Below are 14,798 nucleotides of genomic sequence, written 5' to 3' on the forward strand. Positions count from 1 at the left end.
TACTCTTCAAATCACATTGTAGCGTAATTTGTAAAAGTGTGAAGTCAAATTCTCAAATAAAAGGTGGTGTTAATCTCTCATTACTCAAATTCTGTGACCTCTCCTTTGAGGAATTAAAGCTGTAAAACATTTTAAAAATAAAAAGGTAGGCTCTAATAATATCTCTTAAATGACTGAATTCAATAACTCCAGTTGCATTTATTGTTCCACCACGTTAAACTCCTCAGGTTAAAAGGTCAGTATAAAGAAATAACACACTGTCCTGTAGACACAAACAGGCATAGACAAGACAAAAACTGAAAAGAAAATTTTGTGTTTCTGTGGCAAGGTGTTGAAACTGAACTAACAGGAAAGCTGTGTGAGTGCAAGCAAACACAGAGCTGAGTCCCATCCCTTTGTCCAAGTTGCCCTCTGTTCCTCTAGTCTCTACTGGACAATTTATTTTATTCTTTTGAAAACATGAATTAGTGTTTACTGTCCAAACTCAAAGCTAAATGGCTACTTTTGTTGTTTGTTTTGTTGCCACCTCCCATGAGCCTTTGTCAAAGTAGAGCGTTCAAAGCCTGCTGGGAGCTGAAGTCGCTGAATATCAACAAAATCGTTGTTTAATCTTCAGTCGTTCCGTTTTGTTAGAACTCAGCGACTACAGCTCCCAGCAGGCTTTGAAAGCTCTACTTTGACAAAGGCTCATTGTAGATGCAAACAAAACAAATAAGAGATTGGGTGAATACTGTTTTCTGATTAGCTGCAGGGTGTCCACTAAAACATGATTTAGCACACCTACTAAGGAGCCCTGGCTAAACTGTGTGTTCACAGTTAATGCATTCAATTCAATGAAAAAAGAAATCTGAGTTTCTTATTATTTACGATGTCAGTGTCTCATCCTCATGAACACAACAGGACGCGACTGTAACACACAAGCCGCAAGAAGTAAGTTTACACTGCACTTTACACTAAACATTCATTATCATTCTTTGCAGAAATCTTGATAATGACTTGATGATTCCATGGCTGTGGATAGCTAGCTTGTCTTTTTTTTAATAGTTTGTCAACCGCACACAATGGACTTGAAGATTGATTGATTCTTGCTAGCATAAGGTTAGCGTAAGCTTCTGGCTCATAGCTTGGACTAGAAATATATCCTGTTGCCAGGTCATATCTAAGATCCGTCCTATTTACTGGAGCAGTAAACAATGTTTCCTTTGCATTAAATTATAAGACCGAAGTTGTCAGCCTTAATGACTACATCCTCCTCAGCGCCGCTCCCCTGTGGAGTTCCTCAGGGTTCTGCCCTTCGGCCAATGCTCTCTTCCTTCTATATGCTCCACTTAGGGTCCATCCTCAGGAATTACGGCATCTCATTCCACTGCTATGCAGATCATACACAACTTTACCTAGACAGGGACATAAAAGCTTGGATGGCATTGAATTTTTTAAGCTTTAGTGAGAATGAAAAATACTGATATTTGAACCAAGTGCTGACTATGATTCCCCTGGGTGTGATAATAGACAGTGATTTTAAATTAGACAGGCAGATAAAAGACACCTGTATATTTGGTGCATATATATATATATATATATATATAAATAAAAGACGCACTAAAACAAAGAGTGCAACAAATAAACGTTCTTTTTCAATTCACTTCACTTAAGCTTGGAGACCTCAGTCGAGTGTTCAACACACTTTTATTGTTTAGGTGTCAAATGTAACAGTGTCACCATTCAGAGAGGGAATAAAGAGTAAATGGTCACATAAAAAAATATAAAATCAACAATGAAAATGGTTACACAGGAAATTCTGGTTCCTGTGGCAACACAGATGTACAGTTGAAACAGTGTCCAGATCCGGACGTCGTGTATGTGTTTGGTTTGCACATTTCCACAGCCTTTATTTATCTCAAACAATAAGAGTCTTTTTTTGTTTACTAGCCATGCATACAGTTGACAATTCCACATGTGTTGAGTCAGTGTCTTCACAGGAGCTGGCACTTTCAATACAAAATATTTACACTACCATTTATTATTCGTATTATCAACGCCTTTGTCGTTACTATTTGTTACTATGGATTTGAATACTCTGAGAACATACAGAATGGGATCAGGATGTTGAAACCCTTGAGCACCCCATTTCATATTTATCGGAGGAGAAAAAAAGAAAGAAAGTATGACAAATGTTGGCATCTTCACTTTAAATGTCACCCATTCCTGAAAAGAGTTTAGAGAGATCGTCTGTAGAGATATTCAAACACTGTAGAGGTGAACTCTTTGTCCCATCAGGATGAAGAAGTTAGTTATGTTACTACATGGCAATCTGCTGTCAAGAGTCTCCCACGCTGGAAAATGAAACATCACATGATATGCGAAAGACTTTACTATTGTATCTCAAAGTGAGAAAATAGGAAAGAGCTGACTGCACCAATGTTTCAAGAAAGACATCGACTTCTCCACCACTTTTTCTCCATTACTTTTTTCATGACTGAAAAAAAAAGAAAAGAAAATGGAGGTGCTTTCAGGTCACCTCTTTGGTTCAGCCCTGTGATGAGTAGAAAAACCTCCCACCAACCACTGCAAAAAATAAGCTGGGAGAAAAATTGTACATATTGTAAATCAAATACTCCTGGAAACTGGATCCCAGAAATCGATTTGGGATTTGAGTACAGTAGCTACTTGTAACTGAGTTGTGGTAACAAAAATGCATTTGTATATAACAGATTGCAGAACAGCCTGAAGAGTAGAGATCCTGATCTGTGACTGTTTGTTGATGATTTTCCCCTCACAACTCAAAAAGGATAGAAACAAATCTAATCAACAGAAGAGAGTAACATAAGGCGAGGGCGCGCTTTTTGTCATTTGTCAATTTCTCTTGTGGCAAATTCCTGGAATTCCTCTTTCATGTATTCATTGGTCACATATTGTTATTAATAATTATGTCACTGCAAATTTTATGCTCTGTGGAGTCAAAATCCATCGCGTTTAACTAGGAATTTTTCCTTCTGTTTAATTCGCGTGTGCAAGTGTGTGTGTGTGTGTCTTAGTGTGTGTCTGTCTGCTGCGGTTTAAAGTAGCTTCCTCTAAGTAGATTTTTGCCTGGCCTGTTCCTGGAGGCCCCCGGGGCTATTGTATATTGCAAGAGGAGCAGCAGGGGTCATCCTTGTCTGGTTGGGCAGCGTAGTCCATCTGCCGAACGATCTCAGCGAACAGTTCGTCTACCATGGTTTTGCTCTTGGCTGAGGTCTCCATGAACGGGCAGCCCCACTCCTCGGCCAGGGCCTGACCTTCGCTGGACGATACCTCCCTCTCGCTCTCTAGGTCCACTTTGTTCCCAACCAGGATCACAGGAACCTTCTCGTACCTGAGGACAGACACAGACCCACATCGCATTGTCAGACACAAACAGATGAGATATACTCAGCTGAGGAACTGTATGGCAGCATTCAGTGCGTTTCCACTGAGCTTCCACTTACAAAGACAGGCAATTATACTTTCAGAACTCAGTAGTGGCACATGTTTAGGTGTTTGATTATCCAACTTTTCCATTTCCAAGAACGATACCTGGGCTTTGGGTTTTGGCTGATAGAGAGTACTGATCCAATACCAGTGTTTAGTTAATAAGCAGTATGCGGTATGTAACAAAAAATACATAGCTATAAATTAACTTAAGTTTGAACTAAGATACTAGTGTACCAGCAAATTGTAAACAGAAAAACAGGAATTATAATGTAAGTGTAAACATTTTAAATGTATCAACACATTGGTCAAAACTCAAAAATGAATTAAAAGTCTAGTACATAATGTAAACACAATTGAATTGACTAGATTGGCCCCATTGTCAATCCAGCTATTTGAGTCATCAGTATTGGATCTGTGCATCCCTTGTTTTAATTGCAGCACTGATAAAAACCTTTACTCTTTGCATGTGAAAATCAAAATATTCCATTATCCTTAAATTTAATTTGGTATAGTATCCTATTGAAATATGACCTGCTAAAACATTCAACAGTCTTTCTTACAATGTCAGTCCACTTTTCTTCCCAAGTCTGACGCCCCCGTTTCTCTCTACATGACAAAAATAAGCCTGGCTTTTTCAAAAATCGGCGTCTTGGTAAAGTATTTCTACTTTGGTGTACACTTGGTATTTGACTGCTTTACACAAAGCACATACTTGCTATGGGGCACTAACCACCGAACCTCTGTGCTGCCCACTCTGTCTCATGTAAACACCAAAGCCCAAAGCCTGACCCAGCAGAGAGCAGGAAATGGGTAGCAGAGCTGTGACCCCTGAGGGCAGGAAGTGGCCATAATCCTTTGAGCTGTCAACTCCCTGTCATGTTGCTGGGGCACAACACGTCGCTGTGGATCTGGACTACTTAGTGGATGGCCAGATGAGACGGTCCGTTCAATAAAATAGGCAACTGCACTATAATTATCAGAAGGAACGGCTCTGACGCAGTTTCATCACTTTAATCATGACATCAGTTTGGATATTGGGGAAACATAGCGGGGCCTTTGGTTTGTACACAGCAGAAGAGATAACAGAGATCAAAAACATCAGAGGGAGAGCAGATTGTGCATATCATCAGCCTTTGGTAAACAACAGGTTGTTGTTTCTTTCATCCTTATCTGTGTGTGTGAGGCTGGTGAGGGAGAGCTTCCCATCTGATGGACCCATCATTTGAACAGAGTTTAAATGTCCCTGTTCACGACTCTGAACATCGTAAAAACAATCTAACCAGAGTCATGCACCCGAACACCCATCATTAGGGGTTTTCAAATGCTGCCCTCGCTCTATGAAATATACATGCTTCTAAATTATTTATAGAAAAAAAAACATCCTCATCCTTGATTGCTATGGTAACAGGTATACAAGGAATTGACTGGAGGGACAAGGAGACTGCAGAAGCAAGTTGAGCAGCCTGAGCAACTCTCGCAGTCCAGGGGGCTGAAGGTTTCAGCATTAAATAAGCCTAAACTTTGAAAGCTGACTTTGATCTACTCATGAATACTTTATCCAGAGTGAACTTTAATCTCAACCATCCAGTTCTGTTCCCAGGATCAGCTTGGCAGCCGTGGGGGGGATCTACCGAGATTTAAGAGCCGATCTTACAGGTCGGTTCGGTGCTTAACCAAGAGGGTGATAGTTTTCTATGAGCTTGGCGGGGAACCTGTGTGAGAAAAAGAAACCGCTTCTCAATCTTCACATGCAGCGTACTGTGCAAAGGTTTCATTCACAGCATTCCTGGTGTCAGAAAACAGCCAAGGCTGTTATTTTCCTGAGAACTATTTCGGACCGCGTCTTGTTTGCGGTAGGCAGCTCTTGCCTTGAACCTTAAATTACCTTTCCCACCTTTGCTGGAAAATCCTAAACATAGATGTGGGTGAGCAGATTGCAAGGCAAAACCTTTTATTTTATAGCTGCGCTCATTTAGGAGAGCAACGGGGGCTCAGCGTTTAATTGGCAGTAACGGTGCCATTTGGGTCTTTCTGTTCTGCCCTGGGTTGTGGTTTTGGCTCAAATCTCCTGCTGCTCATGGAGGCCTATGGAAAGCCAAATATCTTATATACAGATTTCAAATCCTCTCATAGCAACTAAAGCTTTGAATCTACAAAAGAAACTATAATGAACAGCAGGATGAATCCAAGTAAGGTCAGTCCAAATAACATCATATCACATGCCTGAGTATGCTGTGTGTTTTATTTTTAACCATAATGGAGGACTCGACGCGGTCAGCCATTTGCAAGTTATGTAGCTCATTTAGGCCTTATCATAACACAAGATAAGCACAAAGACATCTGGTACTAAAGGGGAGGGTCTATATATAGTCGTAATAACAGTGGAGGGAACCGGCGGTCCCAGCAGGTGTGAGACGCCACGGCTGCCACGGATACCAAGGCTCCCAGGGCCTCAACATAAAGGGTGTCGGCCAAGGAAGCAAGGCCTGCCCATAACACAGAAGACATAGGAAGCGGTTTACATTGCTTACACACGAGCCTCAAGAGACAAATGAATAACTTTGCTGTGACACAAACAACATGTCATGCTTTAGCCTTCCGCTTTTGAGCTTAGAGGCGCCCACACTGGAGCTGTCTGTCTGCAGACACCCATTCTAGCTGACCCAGACACACCTTATCTATAATGCATGATGCATCAACTCGCATAGGCCTCCCTGCTGGACAGTGGAACCAAGAGGCCCAAGAGTCTCTGGCCAGCACCGTCAGGATGACGGAGGCTGCATTCTGGGTCTCCTCCCAAGGGCTCTATCGTGGAGGGTCTTCAGTTTAGTCAGCAGAGAGACATCAGATGAGTCAGAGAGCAGCAGTACGTTCCTCTCTTCTGGCTCAGCATCAGAGCAAGAAAACATTTTTTTATCAGGAATAGATATCTGGAGAATCTTTTCTATTCGCGCCATGACAACCACATGCATTTCGCATTAAGTTTTTTATTTTTTACAAAAGAATGAATGACTGAAAAATACAATATCAGGGATACCACTTAAAGTCCCTTTTGGATTCTGTCATGATTGTAAAAAAATCCTCTGCTTACGGTTTCCGTCAAAAAATCTGATGCTGTTCATAGATGATGGTGAAACTGGCCAAGACATGTTAAAACAGGGGAGATAAGTAGTATAGCTGACAGACTGTACCTGCTATGCATGCTTTACATGCTTGGATCTGATGTATCACAGTAATAATAAGTCACACTATCTCCCTGCGGTAATTATGCCGTCTGACACAACTTCCTCCTCTTACTGTACAAAGGACAAGATCTAAAATCTGAATTGCAAATTGCTCCGGCTTCGGAAAATTTGTTCAGATTGCTTTTTTCATTAAATAGTGGTAAGAAAGGACAGGAAAATGATTTGAATAGTTCAGAGACTCATTCATAAGTCTGAAAATTATACATTACACTGAGAATATTAGTACAGTGTCGACATTATTAGCCTAATGGCAGAAAGCTCTCTACATATACAAGTGCAATGTGTCAGTCTGTTGTTAATGCGTGCTGATGGACAACTTACTTTTAGCATGTATAGGTGAATTTGCAAATGTGCACAGATTAAGACTCATAAACTGAAGAGATTATTAGCTCCCTGCTTTGACTCTTCAGGGCATTTTTAAATATTCACTTACTGTATTACAAAAATAAGACGCTATAAACCAGTTATACCTAGACAGCTTGTTGCCAGGCTGTTTTCATAATTGCTTGTTTTTTTTCCTCTGTGATTATCCATGGCAACAGCTTAAAAGTCAAATTGCGTCTTAATGGGCTTCTAGGTATAATAATAGTTCAATGGCATTTTGTCACTAACGAGCAAACACTGTTTGAGTGCATTGCACAGTTTGACATAATCCTTACTCTTTGTGAAAAGCTTTGTGGTTGAGATAAATGCTCAGTTTGGAGCAAAAGAGATGTTAACATTCTTTATCACAAAGGCTTTTGTGTACGGGGTTTTGTGTGACAGGATGATAAACTTTATTTGTTCAGCTCAATTCACCAGGACTGCCAACTTGGAATAACTTGAGTTGGACATCACCTTAACCCTCTTCACTCGACAAAGAAGCAGTGCATTTGAAGGCGCTTTAACACCATTTCTAGTCCACTTCCCTGGTGTGCACCAGATGTGAAAATTAATAGAACTATATTTTTTCTTTGGTCTGGTCGCTTTCACACCTTTTCATTTGATCTGGTCTGAATCAGTTGATGATGTGTTGAAGTCGAAGTGAACCTAAATGTAGCTGCACTTCCGCTCAATAAAGGTTTGGGACAAGTACATCACTCATGGGTCGGATGTGTCTGGGGCGGGCACAACAACGTGGATCCTGAACTGATCTCTGATTAGTCAGAATAGCCATGATGGCAAACGCTGAGAATGTAAACAGAGTGACAGCAGACAAGCACCCACCACTTTCACAAAGGAGGGACAACTGTGGGGGTTGATTTTAGCATTAGTCCTCGGTTATTACATTGCGTGTTGTTGTTGTTGTTGTTGTTGTTGTGGTGGTGACAGGGGAGGTATTTAATCATTACGTAAAACAGGTAGCTGCCTACAGGACCTTGGCTGATCCAAAAAGCTACAGTGCTTTCTGCAGTAAGTGCGGACTCAGGTGATGTCCCTGTCCGCTTATTTGGTCCACTGATTCACCTGAATTCAATATGGCTGGTGTGCGCTCTTATTTCCAAAATGATTGACCGTGTAACTAACATTACCAGTTGCAACAGCGATGCGGTTTTCACCTTGTAAGTCAGTTTAAGTGTCATCATGGTGAATTGAGGTCTACTGTAGCGGGAGCTAACACAGAGGCGGTTTTGAGAATTTTGCTAGGTGTTTATATGTTTGCTGCCAGATTGTGTGTGTAAGATACTAGGGATGGGCGTGAGTAATCACCATTCCTGGATTACTTGCGGTAATGAGGTAACTCGAGGGGTTAATGAGGGATATCTGTCTTTGTTTTCAGTTTTTTACAATGCAGTGTGACGTGGCAGTTTTGAGCTGAACTTTTGTCAGAGTTATTTATACAACAACTCCTCATTTCACAAGAAAAGGCTAAATAAATGTGTTGTTGGAGCTAAACAGGGCTGGATAAGGTAAGACCAGAGGAGTCTCAGAGGAAATGAGTGTGTCAGGTGCTTATGAGTATGTGTGTGGTGGAGGATTGGGGAGACAGCATGAGAAGCGAAGGCACTGCCTCCTTATTTGTTAAACACACTGGGAGTTCGCTGGTGCCTGGGAAATGTAGATATTTTTTTTTCAGGAGCATATTTTACAGCTCTTCTCACACATTCAGTACATATTTAACAGTTTCAGTGTAAAGAGAGAGCATCGAGCTCGCTTGCTGTCAAAGCACAGAAGATATGTTCTAAAAATAGATTTCCCTCTTTTAGGAAAATTGATCTCTCCTCGAGTAGTTCATGGGATTACTCGATCGGGGAAAACATTATCTGTGCCCATCCCTACCAGATACAGTCGTGAAACTTTACAGGTGTGACGGTCGAATGAAAGTTAAAAAAAAAGTTAAAAAAAAGTACGGGGATAGGAAGTAAGGTCAGAGGATCACCTACTTTATTAGCATTCATTCTCAAAGAACCATGCGTAAATAATAGTCCTAGCAAAATCCATCCAATAGTTGTTGATGTTTTTCTGTCTAGACCAAAGTGATGGACTGACCTTTTTGTTGGGATAAGTTAATGTGGGTTACTCTGACTAGTGCCTCTCTCTCTCACTGACTCCCAAAACAGGGCAGAAACAACTTGTTGGATATCTGAAAACACCACTGCATCCTGCCTGCAACATACTTTAGAAAGCCAAGTCAACTGTTAAGTAATCATCACTGAACTGTGGCTCAGTTCTTTTGCCCGGTTTTCACAACAGATACAGATGAAATAGGATCTTTCTGGGAGGGATGGTGGACTGCTGCACCTCTATTTAATGATCTTTCAACCCGTTGGCACAGAACATGCCTTGGAAAAATAACTCCATGCTTTGTAAGCCTTTAGTCCAATGCTTAAAGTACACACGCAGTAGTTTATTACCCTGTTTCACCTCTTTCTTCTTCACTGTCCTCTGGCCACACGCTCTGTTAAGTCACCAATCGCCCTATATCCCTGGTGGGTGTACAGTTAACTGTAGCTGAAGCGAGAAGTGATGAGGTCCCCGGCGGACACAGGCAGGCCTCGGTGTAATCATGTGCACCCGTGGCCTCTGTGCTAAAGCCACTAACAGCAGGCACCGATAGATGCTGACAGGGTTCAGAGTGAAAGTGACGCAAAGCAGTGCCTCTGACCTGAGTGAACGCCGATATGGTCGTGACGGGTCACTGGGGACAGACAGTCGAGAGATGCATTGACAACAGTGTACTGTGCAGGATACATGACTGCAGAAGTTACATCACAGTTCCTAAATACAACAGCTCACCAAAATGAGACACCTGTTACTGCTGCAGCTGAGGTCAAAGTTCTACCGGTCCTCAATGTCTGACACTAATAATTATGGGTGCCAAATGTATTTATAAATAAATAAATACAGTATGTGGTTCTTGTATTGACCCCTGATGGGCATAAGAGCTTAGTTTCCATACAGTATGTGTCCAGTTTTTACTCACAGAATTAAATCATATCAATCGCAAAAAGGACGCAGTCATTTTTTAATCGTTGTAGAGGTATGTGTTGAGTTTACAATATTCTGTATGTCTACAGCCTCTCAGGAGCAGTACTCACCTTATACCACTGTTGTCAACAGAAGCTTGAAATAACAGAGATCTTCTGTGAGTGGTTTGAAAAGGCTCCGAACAAAAAGCTTTAGTTGATTCAGACCTCATTTATAACACCCAGCTGAGTAAAGCAAAACTTTTCATCATAACAACATCATCTCTGAATGAAAAAGGATTTTTTGTTGTTGAAAGGCTAGAAGGAAGATGCTGAGGTCTCTAAACCTCAATTCTGTGACATTCTTTGATTCATCTCTAAATGAATAAAAACTTCTGTTAATCAAGAAAATATGCATACTGGTACTTTCATTCAGAAAAAACTCTGCTAAAAGTTATACATCAGTCTTTTCAGTGGAGTTGAAAGAGGTACTTCAAGTCGTTATATGCTCTCATCAAAGCCACCAGACTCTATTGGTAAAAAACATATATTTTACTTCGCAGAACACAGGATTTGCTGGTCTACAGCTGCCTTGATCGGTCATTTAGTTTGTTAGTTTTGTTACAACAACACAATCAAACTAAGTGATTGAGGAAGGGGTAGACCAGCCATTCCTGTGTTCTGCAAAGGTTAAATGACAATGGAGTCTGGTATCTTTGATGAGAGCATTTAACGTCTTCGGTTCCCCGAACGTAAACTTAAAGAGGGCTGTCTGATGGCAAAGTAAAGCTGTATTCTAAATACATGTATAGGTATACCAAAACTGGATATTGATATGCGTGGATAAGTGGGCCTTTTCTTAGGTGGCCAAAATACATTTTGCTGCTGCCCCCATCCACAGCAGTACATTGTTTAGCTTTGGGCCTGTCCTTCTGCCTGCTTCTCCAAACCAAGGGCGTGCCGACATTTACTTTAGGTAAAAACACAGAATATGGATAAGTAATTCATACAACACAAGTTACAATTAAAATTACGAACTACCCCTTTAAATGACAACTGCACACAAAATATTGATTTTAAGACTACCCATGACCTGAAACTTTAACTCCACTGTTTCAAATACAATCCACTGTTTCCAATACAATCTAAACTTGTTCACACTAAGAATGGGAAAAATGAACTGCTGTTGAGGAGTATGTGTCTCATGTGGAGTGTGATGTTTTCACTACAGAGAATAAATCCTGCTGTGAGATTAGAAAGCAGCTCCCGACTCAGTGTAAATTGTGAAATCACATATCATATCTTGGCTGCATCTGCTGTGTAAGCCCACATGTGTACATTTACATATAAAAGACACACACGCACGCACGCACGCGCACACACACACACACACACACACACACACACACACACACACACACACACACACACACACACACACACACACACACACACACACACACACACACACACACACACACACACACACACACACACACACACACACACACACACACACACACACACACACACACACACACACACACACACACACATCACCTCACCTCACATGGGGGAAACATGTTGACCTAATTCTTGCATTTGGTGCATTTGAAAAAGCTCAAATCTAATTAGGTGGCAAAGACTTAAGTAAACAATAAATAAACAACTTTACTATGATTAAATATAATTTTTAGGTTACAAAATGGAAAATAAACATCCACAACAGAGAAAGAGAACAGCCTGGATATGGCTGCACTGCCCTTGTTCTGACCATTATCTTCAGTAGTTAGTGGTATAAAATAAACAGTAATAACTTTAAGATGTACTGCTTCTTCATTAGAACAGACTCCTCTCTCTGGAGCCCCACATTAGCATCTATGACATTTGGTCTCTCACCGGGTTATTTACCACCATGCCATGTCACCAGGTGAATGTACAGCACAGTATCTTCACAGTGCATTGGCCCACCAGGGTTATGGAACACCAACAACATGACAGCCCAACCACACAGCCTCAGCTAACCTCAATCAGCGGTTCACTCTGGTGACCTCATATCTGGATCATCTGTGTAACAGCGCTCAGACATCAGGTGATTTCATGCTTTCACTTGTGCCGCTCTTCCTAAAGAGCTTGTGTAGCTTTTTAATTAAAAACATGGCGACTTCTCCTCCTCCGCATGTTAAGAGTGCTCATCCTCTCAACCCCTACAGTATTTTGAGCCGTGCTTCCTTGAAGCTGTCTACAGAGCCTCTGCTGCACTGAATCCTGGGTATCCCCCGAGCTGCTGTTACACAGGGGTTGCAGCATTCAGAACAGTGGGCAGCAGCTTGGCAGATCACAGACAGCATCTCGCATGTTATGACTGGAGGACTGGCTGGTCTCCACTGTACTGATGGACAAAGTGGATCAGCACTGTTGCCCTGCAAGTTACTATCATTCCTAAGATTCCTAAGAGAACTGTCAAAAACATCACAAAGTCTGTACTCTCAGAGATCACAGATGATCACTTTTAGAGCTGCTGGCTCTGCAGCGCAAGGGCATTTGCCTACTTACAAGCATTGTGGGTGAGATCTGATCCACCAAAATAGACCAGGCATGTTGTGTGGCTGTCATCTGCCCTGAAGATGCACAGCATCTCCATTCAAGCACAGTTCTCAGACCAGGCCGAGGCCCATCTACAGACTGAAACTACAGGGCCGGATAGGCCAGCCCTAAGTGTGAAGGATAATATAGAATATCTACACTTAACCATCTGGACATTATTCTTTTCGCTGCGCATGTCACCAACCTTTTCACTCTTATGATCTGATCCCTCATCGGCTTTATGTCCTGGAAGCTTTGCTGGTTGACAAGGCTGTAGACCAGTATGAATCCTTGGCCGTTTTTGATGTAAAGGTCCCGCATGGAGGCGAACTGCTCGGTACCAGCGGTGTCAAGGATCTCCAGCACCGAGGGCGAGGAGTCCACCTCGATCTCCTTGCGGTAAAAATCCTCTATAGTGGGGTCGTACTTCTCAATGAACGTCCCGGTAACAAACTGCACAGTGAGGGCGGATTTCCCGACCCCGCCGCTGCCCAGGACCACCACTTTATACTCGCGCATCGTGGATTAAATCAAGTCGTCAAGGTATCAAATCTCCGCGCGTCATTGACATGAACTCAAAATGTTCCCGCACGAATCACATTCACCATTCGTGTCCCATTTCGAACGGGTTGTCAATAACACAGCGTTGCTCGCCCGCTGCTCAGCTATGGCAGAGCACAAAGACTCGGTGCCCCAAGATGGATTTCATTGTAGAAATTCCCCCCGTACAGGCCAGACACTGACAGCTATACGGGCATCCGCAATTGTCCGAAAAGGAAGAGGAAGAAAATATCGCCCTGTAATGTGAAGCGTGCGGGGTTTCATCTGCTTTGCTCACCCCTCTCTATGCATCAGGAAAAACACAAACTTGCTCCATCGAGGACACTGGAAAAACGCTGGCTTTAGCCCCTGTTATGAACTGCAGGCGCAATTGTTCAAGCCGGATGGCGCCTCAGGAAAACAGCACCAATTCAAAACAATTCCCACACTTAATTAAAGAACTTGCTTCTCTTTGTTTCCTTTTCACCATCTCTGACATGTCTCCGCGTCTTCCTCGCTTTCCAGTGCAATCCCAGCCGCCATACTAGTGTCGGGTGGAGACCCACGGCCGCTGCGTAAACCAGCTGGTCCCCGCTCGGCTCCCGTACCGAAAGCAGGGAGGAGAAAAAAAAGAAAACAAAAAAGCCCTCCCTCTTCTGACGGATGTGTGAGCGGTCCAACGGGCAGCCTCCGCTCCCTGTAAACCTCACTTGTGCCTGAATGGGAGCCGCACGGAGGGAGCCAGTCACATTCAGCGGTTGCGTTTCCGTTCATGTGTTAAAAACCCCATCATTCGGTTGCCCCAGTGACATCCAAAGACAGCTCGTCCAATCACAGGGGCGGCTCGAGGATGTGTATCCAGGAGGAGGAAAAAAAAAAAGAGGCACCGGATGCTGTTGCTATGGCAACGCTGCATTTTGTTTGCTGCTGTCCAAAATCTGAGAACGCTGTACATAAAAGCTGCCCTAACCGGATACAAGTCGACACCTTTCATTATTTATTGATCTGTACCAGTGCAATAACAAAGACACTGTATGCACCTATTTGTCATGTGGACAATTATTAAACATAATTGAACTGTATTTCTGTATTATTAAGTGTTATTTTTCATCAAATCCTGTTTTATCCTAATTGATTTTGTTCTGGTTATTTCTTATTGTTTTGAAAATACATTTAACGCTTGTCTTTGCCTATAAAGCACCCCGAATGGCCTGTGTTTGAAATGTGCTATATAAATAAAGCATATGCCTATAGCCTATGCTATATAAATAAAGCTTCCTTGTCTTAATTTAATTTCATGAGTAAGCCACTTAGAATAAAACTTCCAGACACACTACCTGAAATGGTCTCTACAAGCAATTAATACATTTGAACTATTCATCACATGCAGACATGTACGTGTTAGGTTAATTGATGACTCTAAATTGCCCGTAGGTGTGAATGTGAGTGTGAATGGTTGTCAATCTGTCTGTCTGTCTCTATGTGCCCTGCGATAGACTGGCCAGGGTGTACCCCGCCTCACACCCGATGTCAGCTGAGATCGGCTCCAGCCCCCCGCAACTCCGTTAGGGACAAGCGGTTGAAGATGGAT

The 14,798-nt window shown here is 42.3% G+C and overlaps 1 protein-coding gene across 1 annotated transcript; it reads right to left on the bottom strand.

Moving 5' to 3' along the window:
* Positions 1–2,503: 2,503 nt before the first annotated feature.
* rap2aa (RAP2A, member of RAS oncogene family a) lies at positions 2,504–13,728 on the bottom strand. The gene is made up of 2 exons (XM_083921169.1): positions 12,873–13,728; positions 2,504–3,352 (listed from the first exon to the last, which is right to left on the bottom strand). The coding sequence occupies exons 1-2, from the start codon at positions 13,184–13,186 to the stop codon at positions 3,115–3,117; spliced, it is 552 nt and encodes a 183-aa protein (XP_083777295.1). The 5' UTR covers positions 13,187–13,728; the 3' UTR covers positions 2,504–3,114.
* Positions 13,729–14,798: the final 1,070 nt, after the last annotated feature.

This window comes from Echiichthys vipera (genome assembly GCF_963691815.1).
Source record: "Echiichthys vipera genome assembly, chromosome: 10".
Taxonomy (NCBI): Eukaryota; Metazoa; Chordata; class Actinopteri; order Perciformes; family Trachinidae; genus Echiichthys; species Echiichthys vipera.

Bases quoted from the DNA above. Each gene is read 5' to 3' on its own strand.
- rap2aa (XM_083921169.1), bottom strand. From the start codon at position 13,186: ATGCGCGAGTATAAAGTGGTGGTCCTGGGCAGCGGCGGGGTCGGGAAA. The intron at 3,353-12,872 runs GTTGGTGACATG...GTCTGTCCTCAG, and splicing joins CAGATCATAAGAGTGAAAAG to GTACGAGAAGGTTCCTGTGA.